The sequence below is a fragment of the Oncorhynchus kisutch genome, linkage group LG6 (assembly GCF_002021735.2).
Source record: "Oncorhynchus kisutch isolate 150728-3 linkage group LG6, Okis_V2, whole genome shotgun sequence".
Classification (NCBI taxonomy): Eukaryota; Metazoa; Chordata; class Actinopteri; order Salmoniformes; family Salmonidae; genus Oncorhynchus; species Oncorhynchus kisutch.
In genome coordinates, this window is record NC_034179.2 from 65,806,793 (window position 1) to 65,829,802 (window position 23,010).

At 42.0% G+C, this 23,010-nt stretch overlaps 1 protein-coding gene across 1 annotated transcript in view; it reads left to right on the forward strand.

The window, feature by feature from the left end:
• The first annotated feature begins 12,330 nt into the window (after nucleotides 1–12,330).
• LOC109893227 (integrin alpha-3) overlaps nucleotides 12,331–23,010 on the forward strand; it is a 34,282-nt gene continuing 23,602 nt past the window's right edge. Inside the window, exon 1 of the mRNA XM_020486343.2 lies at nucleotides 12,331–12,811. Within this exon, the coding sequence (XP_020341932.1) occupies nucleotides 12,612–12,811 (200 nt within the window). The 5' untranslated portion in view covers nucleotides 12,331–12,611. The remainder of the gene's footprint in view (nucleotides 12,812–23,010) is intronic.

Here is a 23,010-nt window from a genome sequence, read left to right on the forward strand (position 1 = left end):
TCCACCTGTGTGTAATCAAGTCTCCGTATAAATGCACCTGCACTGTAATAGTCTCAGAGGTCCGTTAAAAGCGCAGAGAGCATCATGAAGAACAAGGAACACACCAGGCAGGTCCGAGATACTGTTGTGAAGAAGTTTAATGCCGGATTTGGATACAAAAAGATTTCCCAAGATTAACATCCCAAGGAGCACTGTGCAAGCGATAATATTGAAATGGAAGGAGTATCAGACCACTGCAAATCTACCAAGACCTGGCCGTCCCTCTAAACTTTCAGCTCATACAAGGAGAAGACTGATCAGAGATGCAGCCAAGAGGCCCATGATCACTCTGGATGAACTGCAGAGATCTACAGCTGAGATGGGAGACTCTGTCCATAGGACAACAATCAGTCGTATATTGCACAAATCTGGCCTTTATGGAAGAGTGGCAAGAAGAAAGCCATTTCTTAAAGATATCCATAAAAGTGTCACAAGCCACCTGGGAGACACACCAAACATGTGGAAGAAGGTGCTCTGGTCAGATGAAACCAAAATTGAACTTTTTGGCAACAATGCAAAACGTTGTCGTAAAAGCAACACAGCTCATCACCCTGAACACACCATCCCCACTGTCAAACATGGTGGTGGCAGCATCATGGTTTGGGCCTGCTTTTCTTCAGCAGGGACAGAGAAGATGGTTCAAATTGATGGGAAGGTCGATGGAGCCAAATACAAGACCATTCTGGAAGAAAACCTGATGGAGTCTGCAAAAGACCTGAATTCACACAGACTGTGGATTGCAGGGAGGGGTTCATGACATCAGTGTAAACTCAGAAACACGGAGGGATGAATAAACCGGTGGCCTATTATTCCTCCCGTCTCGATGAGGTGGCGCAAGCAATACCCCTGTGTTTACAGTCAGTGGTGGCTGCAGCACGGGCTGTGGAGGACTCAGCCTCTGTAGTACTTTACCATGATTTGACATTGATGGAACCACATGACGTCTCAATCTTATTATTAGAACACAAGATGGCGTACATGTCACCGGCTAGACATTTGTCTTGTATGATAATTTAGTTAAATATGCCAAATCTAACAATTGTTGCGATGTACTACCTTGAACCTCTCCACTCTAATCTCTATAGCCACCGATGGGTGTCCCCGTGACTGTGTAGCGGAGACGGAGAAAGTAGTTCTCCCTAGACCAGATCTGACTGATTTGCCTTTGCCAGATGCTGAAATAACTATGTTTGTTGATGGGTCTTCCAGGAAAAAAAACAGATGGCTCAAATGCCACTGGTTCTGCGGTAGTGCCTCTCACTGAGGTGTTGGAAGCTGAAGCTTTACCAAAGAATTACTCTGCTCAACAAGCTGAAATTGTTGCCCTTACCAGGGCTTGTGAGTTGGGGAAGGGTAAATGCATTACGATACATACTGATCGCGCTTATGCTTTTAACACAGTCCATGTATTTGCAGCTCAGTTGAGAAACAGGGGCACGGTTACCACAGCGGATAAACCCATTACCCATGCGCAGCTAATCTTGAATTTACTAGGGGCAGTTTTATTACCAAAAAAAGTAGCAATTTGGAAATGCGAAGCACATACTAAAGGCATGGACAGCGTCAGCATTGGTAATAGACGGGCAGATGAGGAAGCTAAGAGAGCGGGTGGAAAACCACACTCACACACATACTCACACTTAAGCTGCTCTAGAAAATAATATACATGAACAAGGTAGCTGGGTACATCAACAACATTATAGGAAAGTGAAAAACAAGGTGCAACTTAAGTCATGAGCTATCCGTTCAAAAGGTACTGTATGTCATGAGAAACTGGATTGTATTTTCAGTATAACAGTCATGGGGCTATGGGTACTAAGCACAACTAAATAAGACATTTAGCACTATTCCTAATGCAAAGTGGAGTGTGACCCTGGTTATCCATAAATAAAATACATGTAAAAAAAATTGTGCTTTGCTTAATATGAGGAATTTGTAATTATTATACTCTTACTTTCAATACTTAAGTATATTTACGTTTGATACTTAATTATATTTATTTTTTACTCAAGTGCTATTTTACTGGCAGACTTTCACTTTTACTTGAGTAACATTCTATTAAGGTATTTATACTTTTACTCAAATATTATAATTGTGTAATTGTTCCACCACTGATTAGTCATGACATAGATGGCTTTGAAAATGCTCTCTAATGGAGTAAATGAGTCGTTTCAACTTTTCTCCACCAGATGTCCCCATGGTCAAGTCAAACATTTGCTGTGAACATTACGGTTGAGGTTAATTCAGTTGTCAATTCAGGAAGTAAATCAAAATTACACTAATACATTGGCAAATATTTATTGAAAATAATTTAAAAAAAAATTGGAATTCATTTCATTGGTAGCTTCCTCTTTAATTTGCACCCCTGTGTTTACTGCCTCCTGAAAATAACCTCTGAACTTGTGTGTGTGTGTGTGTGTGTGTGTGCGTGCGTGTGTGTGTGCAGGTGGTGATTTTAAGAAGCAGACTGACAGGGGGAGTGTGAAGATGTGCCACCACAACAGTACCAAGGAGACCACCTTGAGTTCAGCCATGCTGTCTCTACTACCACCAAGGTTAAATAAAAACAGCACATCAATCCGTGCCTAATCACCCGTTGCCATGCAGAAGGACATTGGAGGAGAAGCGTGTCTGTGTGCGACTATTTGCGTGTGTGCGTGCATGTTGTTTTTAATGATGAGCGTGGAGACGAGGCGCTGGGGTCACCTTGTCATTTGGAGAGTCCCGGGAGGACGCTGCTGTCATTTTAACAAGTGTCGTTCCTCCCGTCCCCCCAACAACATAAACATATTTTGTCCTGTGATTAGAGAGAAGAGTAGAAACAATGTGAGGAAGGTAAAAAAAATTAGGCTAGGAGTTATGGGAGGACACAGGATACATCAGAGGACATCAGAGCATCTAGGATGGCAAGAAATGGGTTTGCATTTAAAATGTCCTCTAATTTACAGTGACACATACTGTGTGTGTTATGACTGTGTGTCATGCTGCAGTGTCTGGATTCACAAGCCAACGAAACAGAATTATACTCACTTGTTATTTGACAAGCCAATAAATATGACTGACATGCATGTTAAACTAATATGTTGAGCTTGTTCATTCATATAACAGCCAGCCCTTAGGGGTGTTCACTAGACTAGAGAATTCCCATGTCATCTACTACTACTGGCACAGAGGATGCCACTCCATTGGTTTTAGTGATTCAGCAGACACTCTCAACCAGAGTGACTTGCAGGAGCCTTAGTTTTAAGTACCTTGCTCAAGGGCACATCAACAGATTGTTCACCTATTCGGCTCTGGTATTCAAACCAGCAACCTTTCAGTTACTGGCCCAACCGTCTGAACCACTAGGCTACCTGCTGCCCTCTAACAGAGGCTTTGGCTTTACCCTCACATATATCTATCTCTGTCTGTTAACGATGGCACACAGATTCATAAAAAGCCATCCCTGCTTTAATGGCCTGATCACAGAATGGTGAAGTCTGGTGAAATTGTGTCTGCTCTATCTTAGTGGCGGTAAATCACCCATTGAGCCTTACTGAGACAGCTTAATGGACGGACATGAATGGATGGGCCTGTCTTTGGGCCAAGTACTGTATATCTCTGGCATGGAAATCAACTGTATTCTGGGCCTGACATTGTGTGGAGACTGAACCTGTACATTGTGCTGTGATGGCAATGGATCTTTTACAATGTAATGTGTTAATATAGACCTGTCTGTAACACAGACCTATGATAAACCAAGGGCTATTGTAAATGAAGGGACATACATTTTTACATTTGAATAATTTAACCAGTGCTCTTATCCAGAGTAACTTACCATCAGTGCATTCAACTAAGGTAGGTAAAACACCCACATTTCACAGTCATCTGCTAGACATCTGCTATTAAATACATTTTAGCATGGCTAAGGCAGAACTGATGGGCAGCATCCATACTGTTCCTGCTGCATCTGAGAGAGATAAGAGAGACCAACACTGTATTGATCCATGTTAGCATTCTGGGGAAATGATCTGTAATGTTTACAGATGACCTGAAGCCTGAAGGGACTGACAAACTGAATAAACCGTGCAATAAATAAGAACCTAATATGTATAAATATTGAACCACTACACATCGATAAAACATTTATTACACATCTTCCATTGCATTCTGTGTGCAGATTTGAACAAAGCTCTCAGGCAGCAGCTCCCTTGTCAGGGGCACAGATTAGATAAGTATAAGCTAATTCATCATACTAATGGCATGGTTAGAGGAGCGAACTGTGGAGATGCATCATCTTTGTAGCTCTGGACAGACTCGATACTTGATACATTGGGGGTGGCAGGGTAGCCTAGTGGTTAGAGCTTTGGGCTAGTGACTGAAAGGTTGTAAGTTCGAATCCCTGAGCTGACAAGGTACAAATCTGTTGTTCTGCCCCCGAACAAGGCAGTTAACCCAAATCTGTCGTTGAAAATAAGAATTTGTTCTTAACTGACTCGCCTAGTTAAATAAAGGTGAAATAGATTATATACTTGACCCCTGAATCCAATGTTAAAATAAACACTCTGACTTGATACCTCTGAAACACTGCTAACAAGAAGGGAATCGGTAGGCAGAGGCATTTTCAGAGATATCCTTGGTCAGACAGGACGTGGCAGCATTAAGACTGACAGGGGATAAACATATGTCACGTAGTTTCAGAGCTATTCAATGAATTCCTACTCAGTCTGATAGTCTTGAACAACCTCCACATGAATCCATTTGGCTTAAAGTCAAACCGTCATCAATGCCTCTTTGATGAGTTTGAATGTTTAATATACAGTTAGCCCAATTCTAAAATAGTGTGGATATGATATTTTTCCTCACCACCTTAATAGTAACTGATGATATTTCAACTCCACAAGCCATTATCCAATATTCTGTACACTAAGGAAAGAGACTTGTTGTGACAGTCTGATTAGGAGAGACTTGCACATTTTCTGCTGCTTGTCAGCAGACCTGGTTTCAAATAGTATTTGACATGTTTTGCTCTAGTCTGCCTGGAGTGCCAGATGGGATTATATGGGCTATTCTACCGCTCAATTAAGCCAGACAAGCTCAGATAAAGTATTTGCAATGATTTGAAATAGTGTTTGAACCCAGATCTGTTTGCCAGGCAAGGGGATGTATTGTATCTGTATGCTGACCTGCGTCTGACCGGGAAGCCATTTATCTGAGGATTGGGAGAGAGGAGGAAGGGGGTGTAATGGTTTAGGCTCTCCTTGTTAGAATGGCCTGCAGATAAACTACTAGAGCGACAGCTGTTCCTGTTTCTTCATGGCTCCACACAAACACGCGCGCACACACACACAGCTAATTAGGACCTTCCTGCGTGACCCATCCCCTGTCACTGCCAAAAACTTCCTGTCATGTCTAATCAGTGCAGGAAATGCTTCTGATGACAACTTGTGTGAAATATATCTAATCACAAAGACCAATTATTTGATGGTGTGTCTCTAACTTTGTTGTTAGCAATGTCTACAGGATACACACAGTATACACAAGCTGTGTTGAAAAAAACCCCCACAAAGCTTCCCCTTGAAATACAGTGCCTTGCGAAAGTATTCGCCCCCCTTGAACTTTGCGACCTTTTGCCACATTTCAGGCTTCAAACATAAAGATATAAAACTGTATTTTTTTGTGAAGAATCAACAACAAGTGGGACACAATCATGAAGTGGAACGACATTTATTGGATATTTCCAAGTTTTTTAACAAATCAAAAACTGAAAAATTGGGCGTGCAAAATTATTCAGCCCCCTTAAATTAATACTTTGTAGCGCCACCTTTTGCTGCGATTACAGCTGTAAGTCGCTTGGGGTATGTCTCTATCAGTTTTGCACATCGAGAGACTGACATTTTTTTCCATTCCTCCTTGCAAAACAGCTCGAGCTCAGTGAGATTGGATGGAGAGCATTTGTGAACAGCAGTTTTCAGTTCTTTCCACAGATTCTTGATTGGATTCAGGTCTGGACTTTGACTTGGTCATTCTAACACCTGGATATGTTTATTTTTGAACCATTCCATTGTAGATTTTGCTTTATGTTTTGGATCATTGTCTTGTTGGAAGACAAATCTCCGTCCCAGTCTCAGGTCTTTTGCAGACTCCATCAGGTTTTCTTCCAGAATGGTCCTGTATTTGGCTCCATCCATCTTCCCATCAATTTTAACCATCTTCCCTGTCCCTGCTGAAGAAAAGCAGGCCCAAACCATGATGCTGCCACCACCATGTTTGACAGTGGGGATGGTGTGTTCAGGGTGATGAGCTGTGTTGCTTTTACGCCAAACATAACATTTTGCATTGTTGCCAAAAAGTTCAATTTTGGTTTCATCTGACCAGAGCACCTTCTTCCACATGTTTGGTGTGTCTCCCAGGTGGCTTGTGGCAAACTTTAAACAACACTTTTTATGGATATCTTTAAGAAATGTCTTTCTTCTTGCCACTCTTCCATAAAGGCCAGATTTGTGCAATATACGACTGATTGTTGTCCTATGGACAGAGTCTCCCACCTCAGCTGTAGATCTCTGCAGTTCATCCAGAGTGATCATGGGCCTCTTGGCTGCATCTCTGATCAGTCTTCTCCTTGTATGAGCTGAAAGTTTAGAGGGACGGCCAGGTCTTGGTAGATTTGCAGTGGTCTGATACTCCTTCCATTTCAATATTATCGCTTGCACAGTGCTCCTTGGGATGTTTAAAGCTTGGGAAATCTTTTGTATCCAAATCCGTCTTTAAACTTCTTCACAACAGTATCTCGGACCTGCCTGGTGTGTTCCTTGTTCTTCATGATGCTCTCTGCGCTTTTAACAGACCTCTGAGACTATCACAGTGCAGGTGCATTTATACGGAGACTTGATTACACACAGGTGGATTATATTTATCATCATTAGTCATTTAGGTCAACATTGGATCATTCAGAGATCCTCACTGAACTTCTGGAGAGAGTTTGCTGCACTGAAAGTAAAGGGGCTGAATAATTTTGCACGCCCAATTTTTCAGTTTTTGATTTGTTAAAAAAGTTTGAAATATCCAATAAATGTCGTTCCACTTCATGATTGTGTCCCACTTGTTGTTGATTCTTCACAAAAAAATTGAGTTTGATCTCTTTATGTTTGAAGCCTGAAATGTGGCAAAAGGTCGCAAAGTTCAAGGGGGCCGAATACTTTTGCAAGGCACTGTAAGTGATTTCCTTGCCGACCATGTGTTCAGACATGAAATGTGCAATGTTGTTTAGTATGTATCATATTTCATACTGATTTGTGTGTTAACAGCAAGCATTGTGTGTGTGTGTGTGGGGGGGGGGGGATGTGTAGTGTACTGTATGTACTTCATATCTGAATTCCTCTAGATAGTGTATCACTGGGTGGGAGAAAGAGGGGAACAGAGAGAAGCGGCCTGTCTTTTCAATGATGTCGTCATTACATTATCAACGAGGAAGAATCCTGATTCCTTCGAATGTTAATCAAAGCTTTGGCTCTTGTGTAGTTAACTATGTCGGTGGCCCAAATGGCTCCCTATACCCTATATAGTCCCCATAGGGTTTTAGTCAAAAGTATTGCACTATGTAGGGAATAGGGTGTCATTTGTTTGGGATGTAGCCTAGTTCTTCTCTGTATACAGTATGGAGTGGTTGTCTGTCTGTGAGTGCTCAGACTCTGTCCATCTCTCCTCTGCCTGGCTGGGACCGTGGGAAACAGACAGTCTATGGTGGAAAGATAGATCTGTTGGTTCTGCTATGTGACCGCCATGGTGTGAAACCTCTACTGTGGGAGAAACCGTGTGGCATTTATTGAGCGGAAAGTGCATCTTTGTGCTTTCTCAAGACTTCCTGTACATGCAAACAGTTTTAGCTTGTTACTACTAAGTGTGATTCAATATTAAGAGGTCTTATCATGTGATACACTTACTATGAACCACATATACTTCCTACCATCATCAACACATCTCCTGATATTCATCCCATGATCGTGTCAATATAACACCAATGACTTGACACCAATGACTTGACACCAATGACTGTCAAGAGGAATTCAGTATCATATTACCAAATTCTGCATCCAAATCTTAGGAAGGCCTGGGTTTGAATACAGTATATTCCAACCATAGAATTAGGAATTAGTATGACTGGAATGTGTTCTATACTGTAAACTAAGATGCATGACGTGCCAATATATCCTCCAAACACCAGCTTCAAGGGTATTAAGAAGATATTCAAATTGTAATTGACATATTTTCATTAAAAACGTTATTTTGATGAATTTATTCATACTATTTCATCCTTCCAGAAGATATAGTCCCCACACAAATCTAGGGTTGCTACCCAAGCCGACTGGTCATTTGTTCTATCGGTTCGGTTGCTAGACACAGTTGTTCAGTCTTTTTGTGCTGTATCTATGGACACGACCCTGTCGTTCGTTCTATATGTTCCATTGCCATACTGGCGGGCAACGTTCTTATCCCTTGCTTGCTAGTGTTTATAATAGCAATAAGCTACCTCAGGGTTTATCATATATGGGCAATATACCACAGCTAAGGGCTGTATCCAGGCACTCTGCGTTGCGTCATGCTAAGAAAAGCCCTTAGCCATAGTATATTGGCCTTATTGCTTAAACATATCTACGGATCTCAGGGGGTTTCACATAAATTCACCTGCTCTATGACTGTCATGTTCCGTCTATTCAAACTCAATGTGACAAGATCTGACCATCTAGGATTCCCTGCCAGGTTTGTGTTTGGAGTGTATTCAGTGCAAGTTGTCCATGTGTTACCCTGACTGTATGAAGTCTGACAGAGTAAGTGTGATATCTCCACCTGTCCAAACAAGATGTTGCTTTGATCACGCAGGCAATCCTTCCTTAAGAAATCGTACAAGTGCATCCTCGAAAAGATAAGGCGTGTAAGTAAGCAAACATTGTTGGAACATAACAAGCAGTGATTTGGTTGTGAGGTACATGTGATTGCCTGTTGTAAGCGTTGAAACATGAAAATAACATGAGGCTACAGTTTGTATACTGCATTTTTGTGGACATTAGGTCGAGACATTGTCCTCTACTTAGAGACAGTCATAATGGTTATAACCTGATGATGTTGCATCATTGGAATACCTATTTGTAATTGGATCAATCAATTACAGAATTTGAATTGAACTGACACCAAAGAGCAGTGATCCTCACCCTTTTCATTATGTACTTCAAAGTTCAAACCATTTCAAGTTCCAAAGAAGAATTGTCACTGACTCAGGACTGATGTATGGGGAATTCTCCGGCAACCACAACCCTTCCCTCAGTCTGCAGTAGTGAAAGGCTAAGAGCTTACAACTGCCAAGTTGCAAATGCTGGTACTGTATAATGTACGGAATAAGATCTTTGTTGCCCTTTTGGGAAAATTCCCCATTGATTATCAACATGACACCCTGGCTCTGTCCCAAAAAGCACCCTATTTGCTATGCACTACTTTTGTGCATTATGTATGGAATAGGGTGCCATTTGGGACATACCACAATGCGCAATGTGGCACTGTCTACACTTCCTGTTTCCTGTCCGTCCCCTATTAGGGCCCCTGGGTGGGATGGAGAGTGTGGGAGGAACTGATAAGAGTGCCCGGATGTAATAGGAACAATCACTGCAGTACAGGACAGAGGACAGAGTTTCATTGCATAGGCCTACTACAGTACTTGCATAAGAAGGGTTTGGTTGGGATTTTATTTTAAGAAACTCCTCCCTCAAATCATGATTTTGTTTGAGTCTGGTGCCACTGATATGTTACTTAGAAGGGAAGTGAGTTGGTAGAGTTAGTCAGAGAGGAAGAAATCGTTTTTTTTATGATCACAGGGATGAACATTGTTTGGAAGTTTAATCTTGATTAGCGCTTACTTCTTCTTCTTCTTCATTGGGGTTATATAACCGACTTCTTCTTCTTCATTGGGGTTTTATAACCTTGTGCATACGAGTATTTCGTACACTACCGCCAACTACTGGGCTTGGGTGTGATGATACTATGGAGGTGTTCTAGACTCTGCACTCAAGTCTACATGAATGGAGGAAGGACTATTTTGCTAAATGAATTACAGTTTTTTTCTAGACAGCTTTTGAGTAAGTTGGAGAGGGTGAAGCTTATTCCCCAGGGATGTGATCGTTCTTCTAAGCATTTGCCTTTGATGTTCATAGGTTTGACAGTGAAGGAGGATTTGATCTGTAGTTTCTGCTGCAGGACTTTTGAGAGAGTGATTGAGGCCATTGTGTCCTATTTGTAGATGGGTGATTATGGTTTCTGATCGTCTTGAGAGTCCTTTGTGGTTATTGCTGATTGAAACCAGTCCGTGGATGTTGTATTTATATTCCTTCCTGTTCCCCCTTCTGTCCATTCTTTTTGCCATTTGTCTGTTATTTTGATTCTGATGAGTGACTTCATTTCCTGATTTTAACTTTGGAACTATGATGTTGGTGTCGTCATGTAGGGCTCCTTCATCTGCCATCTCGTTCCCAGGCACCCCCACGTGAGCTGGGACCCAAGGCAAGTTGACTGTTATGGCTTGGTGTAGAATTTGTTTCTGGGTGAACTGTATATCTGGGATAGAGTTTCTGAGATGTGTCTTGTCACCGGGTCCTTGGAGCCGTCTGTGTAAATGTGTGTTTGCGACCTGGTATTGTGACCTTACATGCCCTGCTGTCAGCAGTCCTACCACCCCTTTATCCTCTCCTTCCAGAATCATCTCCAGTAGGCTAAAGGGTACTTATCGGTGTGTAAAAAACAAACAAGACATTTGTGGTGTCTGGTTTGCTTAATATAAGGAATTTGATGTATAGCATTTACTTTTTAATTTTACTCAAGTTAGTATTTTTTTTACGCCACTGTACTTACAGTAAGTACATTTTAAACCAGATACTTTTAGAATTTTACTCAAGTAGTATTTTGCTGGGTGACTTTCACTTTTAATGTGGGAAACATTTGACAATTGCACTGGTTTAACACCTGCCAAACATAGAGCCCAGAATCAGTTTGGTGAAAAGGTGACATTCAATATCGGGCAGAAAGATGATTCATTCATCCTGATTTTTTTAGGTTGTTACGCACTCATAACCATTTCACAAATGCTACTCTGAAGTAAGAGGTGCGTTCAAGTCAAATCAACGTTTTTTTTTTCAGCCAGCAATAACTGTCACAGCAGCTGCTGCCTGGTGTGCCTGCTCAGAAGAAGGCTTGCTCAGAACAAGGCTGTGGGAAACTTCTACAATGGTTGAGAGATAGAAGGGATAGAGAGGAGAAGAAGTGAGGGATAATGTGAATTATTGAAGGAAAAAAACAAGAGGAAGGACAACGATAACCTGGCTTTGTGATTCTGAAACTAATTCTGAACCCGTAACTCAGTCAGACATCATCATCAAAAGCATTCCTATGGGAAACCTCACAGAGAGAGAGAGATGTGCCTTGGGGGCATACACTGTCTACTACAAGCATTATTATGTGGAAATTACATGGCATTCTTCTAAGAAAGATCAACATAATTAAGTCATATGGGAGTATTCCTTAATGACATCACAGAACTCTGCTCATACACTTTTCAACTACTATAGACAGTGAGAACAGTGTGTGTTGTTATAACAGTTGTTCAGCGTTATTCAAAGGTTATCATACACTCCGTGTATCCAACTGCAAATGAACTGTATTGCAGAAGAGCAAGGTTAAGGTTAAAGCACATGTTTACTTTTTTATTTTGCAATTTGTCTACCATCCATGATTATTCCAATCACCACTTTCTCCTTGGGGGACTATAGACACATTTACATATCATATTCTAAACTCCCACACTACTTGGAGATACACTGTCTAGACTAGAGAATAGGCCACTCTATGCTGTCTGGCAAGGATTCTCACAATGCATAATTGCAATTGCTCTATTGGTAGTCTGGAGCTGTCCAACCTGTACCGTAACACAGTATATGTAAACGTGAGACACTCCAATTAATATGATACATTACGTTTCGTAGGGTGTGTATTCATTTGTGGATGTCCATCCTCCATTATGTATGATATGTTACGATGTTGCAATTCGTACAATATGTTACGTTACGAATTTGCTAAATGTATGATGTGTTGTGAATGATGTGTTATGTCTTATGTAACCATACCAAACGTAACATATTATAATTATTTGAGTGTCCGGATTTAAATTGACTTTGTAATGTCTAGTGTATGAGACCAGGCTGAGCTGTCGTGCAGACAAGGTGCCTGCGCGCGCTCAATTTAATCTCGGTACAACCTCCCAATGATTTCATTTATGATGACCGCACTACACCCCGGAAGAATGACTAATGAGTGCACTGTACAGTGAGCACGTTTGAGGTTCAATCGGCCGTATGTGGTTGTATGTATTTGACGACAGAAGGGAAAGGGAACGGAGCGGAGAGAGGGAGGTAGGGTAGAGTTCGTTGAGGGCTGCTCAGTGCGCACGGTTATTTGACTTGAGAGAAAGATTCGAAAGTCATAAAAAAAAAATACAACATAGTCTGCATTTGAACAACGGATGTTCGAGAAGAAAATATAATAAGGAATTCCACATGGCAATCTTTCAACTACTCCGGTTTTCTACGAATACCTACTATCTCCTGTTGCTTGTCCTGTTGTGCACAGTACATATTCTTCAGGGGTTCAACCTGGATGTGCGGTTCCCTGTTGTCAAGGAAGGAAAGACCCCGGGAAGTCTCTTTGGGTTCTCGGTGGCACTTCACAAACAGATGGTGGGAGAGAAAAGATACCTGTAAGTGTTGTCAAATGTTAGATTTGATCAATCTTGCTATTCTAGAATGTGCACAGGCAAGATAAAGGGAAATAATATGGCTTTGCATCTGTGGATGTCAAACTACCTTTCAGTACTGTAACGGAAAACTGTAAATTATAGATGATTTTGGGTATTATCAACAGTAAAAGCAGCACACTGTAAATTATGGTGCATTGTGGGAAAATAATTGCTTTATTTTGAATGGTACTGTAATTCCAGCCCACAGAAAACAGTACCATACATTATGCTGTGTAAACACTTTACCTAGCAGCCACCCTGCTTGCACATATTCCTTGTGATTACAGTAAAATACTGTGATTACGGTAGAATTTACATTTTTTACAGTATAATACAGTCAATTTTATGCCATTGTACTGTGTTGTTACACAGTACTTTATTTGATACTATATTTATATTCCAGTAGGTGTACTGTAATATGAAACACATACATGTACTTGCCACTGAGCTGCCTGTAAGTTACTGTCCAATTCCTGGCTGTCGCTTCTCCGTGATTTAAGTTCAGCAACAAACACTTCAATCTGTCTAGCTCTGGAAAACTCTTAAAATGCAGGCTAAATGTCACATTAGGATCGCAAATGTCTACTGGAGTTTTACCAGGCTACAAACATTTTGAGGTTTGTACATTCATGCAATTTATAACATAACCATGGTACCATCATAAACACATTTGCACACACAGGCCTAAGCATGCACATGCAACATGAACAGTAAAAACATGGTGCTGGGGATATAGTTTATCCCCACATGCAAGGTGTGGATAAGGTTCATTCTGTTCAGTAAATGATTAATCTCCATGTCTCAACTACACAATAATCATGACTCAGGGTCTGACAGAGTAGGCTAGGCTCAACCAGCTCATGGAGGTGGGTGACCATTCATGATGGTACTTGTCTTGAGCAAGGAACAACAAATGTTTGCCAGTATTGGTCAGGCTTGGTGATAGTGTAGCTGGGGGCCATGCAAACTGATAGAAGTACACAGAGAACAAACATTTGTAACTAAGATATCTTTTTTGATGTTTTATTGAGGGTATTTGATATACATCTCCTTTGGGTGCCACCTGTCTTAAATGCCCTGGATCAGCGTGACAGACGTGTGATGCCTACCCTTACCACCTGGGGGCGGACCGTCAGGAATTCCAGGATCCAGTTGCAGAAGGAGGCGTTTAGTCCCAGGGTCCTTAGCTTAGTGATGAGCTTCGTGGGCCATATGATGTTGAATGCTGAGCTGTAGTCAATGAACAGCATTCTCACATAGGTGTTCCTTTTGTCCACGTGGGAAAGGGCAGTGTGGAGTGCGATTGAGATTGTGTCATCTGTGGATCTGTTGGGGCGGTATGCGAATTGTAGTGGGTCTAAGGTATCCGGGAGGATGCTGTGGATGTGAGCCATTACCAGGCTTTCAAAGCACAGCATGGCTTCCAACGTGAGTGCTACAGGGCGGTAATCATTTAGGCAGGTTACCTTCGCTTCCTTGGGCATGGGGACTATGGTGGTCTGCTTGAAACATGTAGGTATTGCAGACACGGTCAGGGAGAGGTTGAAAATATCAGTGAAGACACTTCTTTCTGCACATGCTTTGAGATCACATCATGGTAATCCGTCTGGCCCTGCAGATTTGGCTACCGAGAGCGTTATCACAAAGTCATCCAGAACAGCTGATGCTCTCGTGCATGCTTCAGTGTTGCTTGCCTCGATGCAAGCCTAAAATGTGTTTAGCTGGTAGGCTTGCATCACTGGGCACCTCGCGTCTGGGTTTCCCTTTGCAGTCCGTAATAGTTTTCAAGCCATGCCCCATCCAACAAGCGTCAAAGCCGGTAAGTAGGATTCAATCTTAATCCTGTATTGACGCTTTGCTTGTTTGATGGTTGGCATAACAGGATTTCTTATAAGAGTCCAGATTAGTGTCCTGCTCATTGAAGCGGCAGCTCTAGCTTTTAGCTCGATGAGGATGTTGCCAGTAATCTATAACTTCTGGTTGGGATATGTACGTACGTACATACGGTCACTGTGGGGACAACGTTGTCAATACACTTATTGATGTGTGAATCAGGAGGATAGAATTATGGTCAGATTTGCCAAATGGAGGGTGGGGGAGAGCTTTGTATGCATGTCTGTGTGTGGAGTAAAGGTGGTCTAGAGTTTTTTTTCCTCTGGTTGCACATGTGACATGCTGGTAAAAATTTGGTAAAACTGATTTAAGTTTGCCTGCATTAAAGTCCCCGGCCACTAGGAGCGCCGCTTCTGGATGAGCATTTTCTTGTTTGCTTATGGCCTTATAGAGATAGTTGAGTGTGGTCTTAGTGCCAGCATCGGTGGTGGTAAATAGACAGCTACAAATAATTTAGATGAGAACTCTCTTGGTAGATAGTGTGGTCTACAGCTTATCATAAGATACTCTACCTCAGGCGAGCAATACCTTGAGACTTCTTTAATATTAGGTATCGCGACACCAGCCATTATTGACAAAAAGACACACACCCACCCCTCATTTTACCAACCTTACCAGATTTTTCTCTGTTCTGCCGATGCATGGAAAATCCCGCCAGCTCAATATTATTTGTGTTGTCCTTCAGCCATGACTCAGTAAAACACAAGATATGACAGTTTTTATTGTCCCGTTGGTAGGATAATCGTAATCGTAGGTCATCAATTATATTTTCCAATGATTGCAAGTAGAACGGATGACAGTGGGAGTGTACTCGCTTGCCTCCGGATTCTCAGAAGGCAGCCCGATCTGCGCCCTCTAATCCTCCATCTTTTCTTCACCCAAATTACGGGGATTTGGGCTTGTTCCCAAGAAAGCAGTATATCCTTCTCGTCGGACTCGTTAAAGGAGAAAGCTTCTTCCAGTCCGTGGTAAGTAATCGCTGTTCTGATGTCCAGAAGTTATTTTCAGTCATAAGAGACGGTAGCAGCAACATTATGTACAAAATTTGTTTAAAAAATAAAAATGACAAAGAAAAAAACTAACAAAATAGCACAGTTGGTTAGGAGCATGTAAAACGTCAGCCATCCGCTTCGGTGCCATCTTATCAAAGAGGTTTTCAGCCAAATATAATGGAGTGGCACCACAAGACTCTGTTAGCCTGCTGAGCTAAAGCCTGGACGTCTTCAGGCCTCAGCCACAGGCAAGGTCACGAATCACGTGATTCGTGACCTATTCCACCGGACCATCTCCGTTACACACATAGTGGGCTATGCCCTATCCTGGTCATGGGCAGCTACTCCCCAAGTGTGTCACCTCATCATCCAATAGTCCAGTATTGAATTGTATTTCTTCCTTCCGACCCATTAACCAGCTCTCCCAGTCCTTCCAGCTCTGATTTAGCTGGGCATTGAATTGGAGAGTCCCTCCAGAGCTGGAGAGCAGCTCTCTTAAGGACCTAGGTGGAAGATGACAAAGGTTAAGAGAACGGAATTGTAATATCCCATAACTGTTTGCGAAAATGAATTTGTTTGTTTTCTAAGGCTGCCACATGGAATTATTACATTGTCTTAACCTTGTCATCTTCAACCTAGTTAAGGACGAGTAATTATAGGCTTCCTGGGAGTTTGTCCCCCGTCCTCCACAAGCCACCAATCACCTTTAATGGCCCACAAAGTTCCGCTGAGACCTGAGAGTGGACAAGGCGATGTGTCATGTATTTTTTATATCAATTTCTTTGCTGTTTCTGTGGAATCAATGGGCTGGTACAAACCGGATGCCCTTGTAGTGACATCACTACATGTTAAACGTACCTTGATTTATTTGACCAGTGTTTGAGTGGCCAGAGTGTGGTCAAGGAGAGAGTTGAAGTGAGAGTGCCACACCTGTGCACGCAGACACACACACACACATACACACACACTCTCTCTCTCTTTTACTCACTTGCATACTTACTTTATTTCACACATTTAGAAAACCCTACACAGACTTGCCCACAACATGAGCCTACTGAGTCACACAAATAAGCACATTTACTTAAAATGCAGACACTGTTACTGTTCAAATGCATATCCAAATTGCTCCCAGCACTCAGACAATTGCCTCTTGTATAATTCCCCTGGAAAGATGCCTGGTCTTGGCTTTAGCAATCCTCCACTTTGTCCTCTGGCTGGTTGCAGTAGTAGTGGCAGGAGGAGATGCTTAGCTAAGGCTGTTCTGCTGTAGGCCTGGTGGTTGGCTCATAATGCCAGCCCCTCCCTCCCTCAGGGCGGATGGCATGCCACGGATTACACAATAGGGGCATGTCATGCAACAGGCCTGCAGGTATTACATACAGGCTGTTTTCTTTTTATTACAATGGGATCTCATGCTGGGCATAACACAATCCTGTTTTGATTGAAAGGCCCGACATCAGCGCTGTAGGGAAAATGTGGTGAGTCCCAAGATTGAACATCTCTAGCTCTGTGTAGTACGTCCAATATGAGGTCAAACATAATGGGAAAGGGCAGGTAGTTTTACCTAACATCATCCGCAGGATTTTGTTGTGCGCTTGAATCGAGGTAGAATCACATGTAGGACTCTATCTTTTATTGTGTCTATCTGTATGTGTGTTTTATGTGTGTAATGTCTTGTTACGATGACTTAACTAAACTGTAAAGCAGTGCACAACTACGTAACCACTCTGTATAGTATACTGTAGGCCTGTGTATGTGAACACTACCCACACAATCCTGACCATTTGACTTAGAATCTCCCATTTGACACAGACACAAAGCATGTCCCAAAATGTGGGCAAACTATTTAATTATAGGCCGCACGCACGTATCTTCCTCAAAATTACTCATAAAAGGTGGATAGTTGTGGATAGTTTTCAGTCAAGTAGGAGCTTTGTTAAAGGGACATTTTCAAAATGTTTCAACTTCATGTTCATCATCTCCAGCACCACCCCAACATCAACATATGTGGAAATGCCACGTTTCTATGTTTTGTAGTAAAAAAAAGAGAGAGGACGATTTGTGTTTCCAATGACTTCATCAACCAGTTAGTAGACAATTAGTTGGCAATGCTTTACTCATAATTGGTTAAAATCACGATGCACACAGAGGATGTCATTGGAAACACTTATATTCCCCCCCCCCCCCACAAACATAGGAACCAGCCATTTTCACACATGTTGTAGCTGGAGATTATAAATATGAAGTTGAAAAATTGTGAAGTAAGTCAACCCACTATTTGTTTGATGTGTTTCTTCAGTTGTGGGTTGTCTTCAGCAAAGCCTCAGTGGGTGATGAGACTGTGCCAAGTTAAGTCATTTGGAAAAACATCTCAGCCATATTAACATGAATTATGGTGTCGGGCTGAACCAGTAAACACAATGCACGGGCCGGGCCGTATACAATTCATTATGATTTCGTAGAATATGATGTTAGCTCATGACCCTAACACGCACCCCCCTCAAAATGTTGCATTTATGCCGGTATTCATCTTAGGTTGAACTTGTCAGTGATTTATTTTATTGCTCTCATTCTGTCATTTTAGTTGTTACCTCTGACTCTCAGAGTATTTCACGAGTTCATAGCAGCAACATCCTTATTGTTAACCAGATGTGATGAGCTGTTTTTGTAGTTTAGGTCTTGTCCCCAACGAAACCACTAAAGGACACCAATAAGAAGACTTGCTTGGGGCAAGAAACTCAAGCAATGGACATTAGACCGGTGGAAATTTGTCCTTTTGGTCTGAGTCCAAAATCACACATTCTTGTGTAGTTGCCCACGCCATCTGTGGAAGACACCGGAAGGTGGTTTCATACACGACGTAACAAAATGACCGTAGTCGAGTACCCCTTTAAAGAGAAGTGTCTTATGATATTGAGACGAGATATGGGGAACGGAAAATGTGCAGCTCTTCATGTGATAGGCCATCTAAGGGCAAGAGTCTGTCCTGGTCAGGTCATGTTGTCAGGAAGATGACCCTAGCCTTAATGGTGTCCTCCCTGTATTGTGTGACTGTGGCTGGGGGTTATGATGGTATTATGTGGCCTGGATGGATGGGTCTGTCTGAAGGCTTCCTGGTTGCTGGTCCGGGAAGGAGGAAGAGTCTTGACTGGGTTCCTGTTGTATGGTCCCCTAGGAAAAGGCTGTTCAGTGTCTGCAGAAAAGACATGAGAACACATGGCCTGGGGGGGCCGGGCTATTATTGTTTGGGCCAGGAGGTTTTTCCTGACCATATGACCTCACCGAGAAAAACTACTGTCCAGTTTCCTGGTCTGGAAAACCAGTTTCCTGGTCGGTTTCCTGGTCTGGTTGCTTTGTGTAACCCCGGCCAAAACACAGATCTGAGTTCGACTTTTGGCAACACAATGGTTCTGAGGCAGCATTTGCGGGTTATTTCTTCGTAGAGCTGCTGTTGCATAGCCCTATGGTTTTGGTGTGGGTGATTTGGGGAGTTTGGGTGGGGTTCAGAGGGTTTTGTTGGGGATGTGCAGGGTATGTCCTCAGAGACAAGGCACAACACAGCCTGGAGAAGCTTGTATAAAGCACAGAAATCTGGATCTTACTGCAGTAGATGGGAATGAAATCGTGAGTGCACTGAGAAGCAAGGCTTGCTTTCAATTTGACCGGTCTAGCAAAGCCGGGGTCTGCCAAGTACTTCTTAATAGAGAGAACTGAGGCAATACATTGGTAACCCAATTATTTATCTTACAAAGGTCACTTACTGTACAGGGAAATTACAGTTATACCCCTACACTTCATCGTTTGTATATATTTGTGTTCAAATGTGTGTGTGTGTGTGTGTGTCCTGTCCGTGTTATCAATTGTCATATGATCTGTAGGCCCAAGTGACTGAAGAAGTGTTATACTTCATGCACAAACTATTTCCCAAATCTCTCTTTGAGTACCCTCAGCCGCTCCATGTATTTGATGTATTCCAGACCACCTAGCACACCTGATTCAACTGATGAAAGGCTTGGTGATTAGTTGTGGATTAGATCAGGTGTGCTAGTAATGGATTTCATCAAATAAGTGGAATGGCTGGGAGTACTCAGCGAGATTTCCTCATTAGGCGATCTGTCAGACAGCTCCAGGAGCTAGTTGGTTCTCTGAATCAATAGGCTGATCGATAGTGTCGTCCCCCAACACAGGCTCCGACTGGAATGCAGCTCTAATTAGAGAAGATCAGTTCTGACGACTGACAAGCCGGTCTCAGATCCGTGTTGGATTCAAGTCAAGTGACACACAACAAGTCTTGTCTTACAAGAGGGTTACAGTATTAGCGGTTTCTCCAATATTATTTACTCAGTCACCAGGTAATGGACTTACTCTCTTACGCCAGGATACTGGTATGTCCCCTTCCCTCTTTCTTCCAATATCATAGTGATTCAATTGGATATCCAACAAAAATCTGAGAGATTTGCAGAAATTGCTCCACCATTTCCCGGTTGCTAAAATTAGAATAGTTAGCCTATTTTCAGTTTATTTGACAGAACAAGCAAGTATAGTGTAGAGAATAAAAAACAAACAGCTGTGAAATATATTTTCCATAACCCAAAATACAGTATGTTCAGCTGTTTGAAGCTGGTGTTCAAAACTGAAAGTAAAATATGCAAAAATAAACTTAAGAACGGGAAGCATAGAAATAGCGCACCTAGTCTAAGAAGCGGTAGAGCTGTTCTTTCTTTTAATGAGAATGACAGACCTATAGCACACATTTCTACGTGAATTTGGTCGGTTGCCCAAAAAGTGACATATTGCAGCTTTAAAGACTGGCTAAGAGAGAAGTAAGACACCATAGAGCTGGTTCTTCCCTTCAAGGAAAGCTGCTGGTGTCTGGCCCCTTTTTATGGCGGGTTAAGCTGACCTGAAGTACTGTAGGAATTCGAGCAGTCAAATCAACCCTCAGATGAATGTGTCGAGGCATTAATAATGTGTTTAGAATACCTCATGATGCAACAGGGAACCATCAGAGCAAAGGGTAATACTGTGCTTGGCTCAGATCCAGCTGCTTCAACATCTCTATCCCTGTAAAGAGATGATGAACTTAAATGGTTCAAACCATTCAATAGAAAGAGGCTACAGCAGCTATTGCGTCAGCTTTTGTAATTTATTCATACTATTTAATCCTTCCACAGGATATAGTGCTGACACAAATCTAGGGTTGCTATCCAAGCCGGCTGGTCGTTCGTTATATCGGTTCGGTTGCTAGAGACGCAACCCAGTTGTTCAGTCTTTTTGTTCTGTATCTATGGATGTGACCCAGTCTTTCATTCTAAATGTTCCATTGCCATACTGGCTGGCAACGTTCGTATCCCTTGCTTGCTAGCTAGCCAATTACGGCTAACTTACAGTCACGTCAAACAGCTGCCAGACTAACAACAAAGTAGCAGCATTTGCATTTAAGTGTTTTCTGTTGACATTTATTTCGATACATCCATAACAATGAGCTAATGAAGTGTGATTTCTCCTGGCATAGAAAATGTGCTCTCTCATCAGGACACTGTTGTTCAGAGGAGATAGCCAACAACACAGCTAACACAATCACTTCAAACTGAAGCTGGAAAGACTGCGAAATAGCTTCGGTTCTATTGACCTTTTTTCAATTTACATTTCTTTGTATATATCCATAAAAATTATGCGAGCTGACTCATGATTTCTACTGGCTGAGAAACACTGCCTGCCTCTGTCTCTCGTCCCGACTCATGACATGTTCATTACTATGGGACAGACAGACAATGTCTAAAAGAAATGTGAAATAATGTCTAGATGCTTTTCATAGTGGAGATCAAGTTTATAAATTGCTTGGCTGGGCTGATGAGACAGTGGATTGCGCAGTCAGGTGGAACAGAGTAAATAGACATTTTAACATCATAGATTTAGCCGGTGGTAACTTGTGGAATAGACACCGGCTGGAATGCGGTTTTAACCAATCAGCATTCAGGATTACACCTACCCGTTGTATAACATAGCATATACCGTAAGTGCACCATTTGTCTTAGCGCTTCGTGTCTTGAAGTTCAACTCCCTTGTACTGATACTGAACTGTACATAAGCCTGCTTCATCTGTACTTCAGTCGTGATAAAGCTTTATAATTCAGTGACCATTGAGACCCTCATCTGAACTGGACAAGAGTTGACATGCAGGTCAATGGAGGGTCTTTGAGAACCTTAAACACATTATGGCAGCTGAGCCTCTCTCTCTCTCTCTCTCTCTCTCTCTCCTCGCCTTTATTCCACCTAATTGAATGAGCTTTTAATGGAAATCCATACGTAAACCCCCACGCCATATCAATTAACTGCACCGTCTGACCCAGATGAAAAGTACATGTGTTGTGGTCCATCCCTCCAATAATCTGCTGTAAAATTGGCAGAGTGAATTTGGCTGACGGAATACGGTCTGTTGTAATTCAGGACTGGGAAGTAGCTTATACATCCTGTGCGTAGGCTGGTAGACTGCTGTGTTTTTGGTTTAACAATGTCACTGCTCTCCCACAAGTCTATCGCCAATGGACTACTGAATGTCAAATATTCTTGCCTGTATACATTTGTGTTAGGACCAGTTGGACTCAAATTACAGATTTCTCAAGTCAGTGTAACCCACAAATCTCTAATATTTCTTTAAGGACATGTTTTATACATATAGGATTATAAGAATTATCATCACTAGATTCAAAGACATAAAAAAATGAACGCATAGACCAATACCAATTTAAAAAAAAACTTTTGCCATCTAAAATGATGTCCAGGTTAAAGTTGTGGTGGTTTAAGTCAGGGACATACCATTATGCTTATGTCACCAGTGCTGTCATGTCAGGAAGTGCAGAGGAGGAAATCCCTTGGGTCCTTGACCCCAGGGGATGTGAATGGGAGTGATTTACTCACAGAATGAAAGGGTTCCCTGTAGCCTGATTACGATTGGGTGATTGAAATACTTGTCCTTCAACGACTTCCTTTTCAATGGTTGATATTACTAATGCTAGCGTCAGCAGACCTGTTCTCCGTTTCACTTAATTGGTTGGTCTCAATGTGGAGCGATTTGACAACTCTTTTGTTCATGCTTATCTATACATTTGAGACAAAACCAAATCCATACTTGCATGCTGTTGAATCCTACCCATATGTGTCTTGTGTTTTAAGGTACCAGATCATTTCTCTAAAGTATAACATAGTAATTACAGCAACGAACATTTAAAACGGCTGACAGTGTTGACATCAATTAACGGGCTAATGATCCCA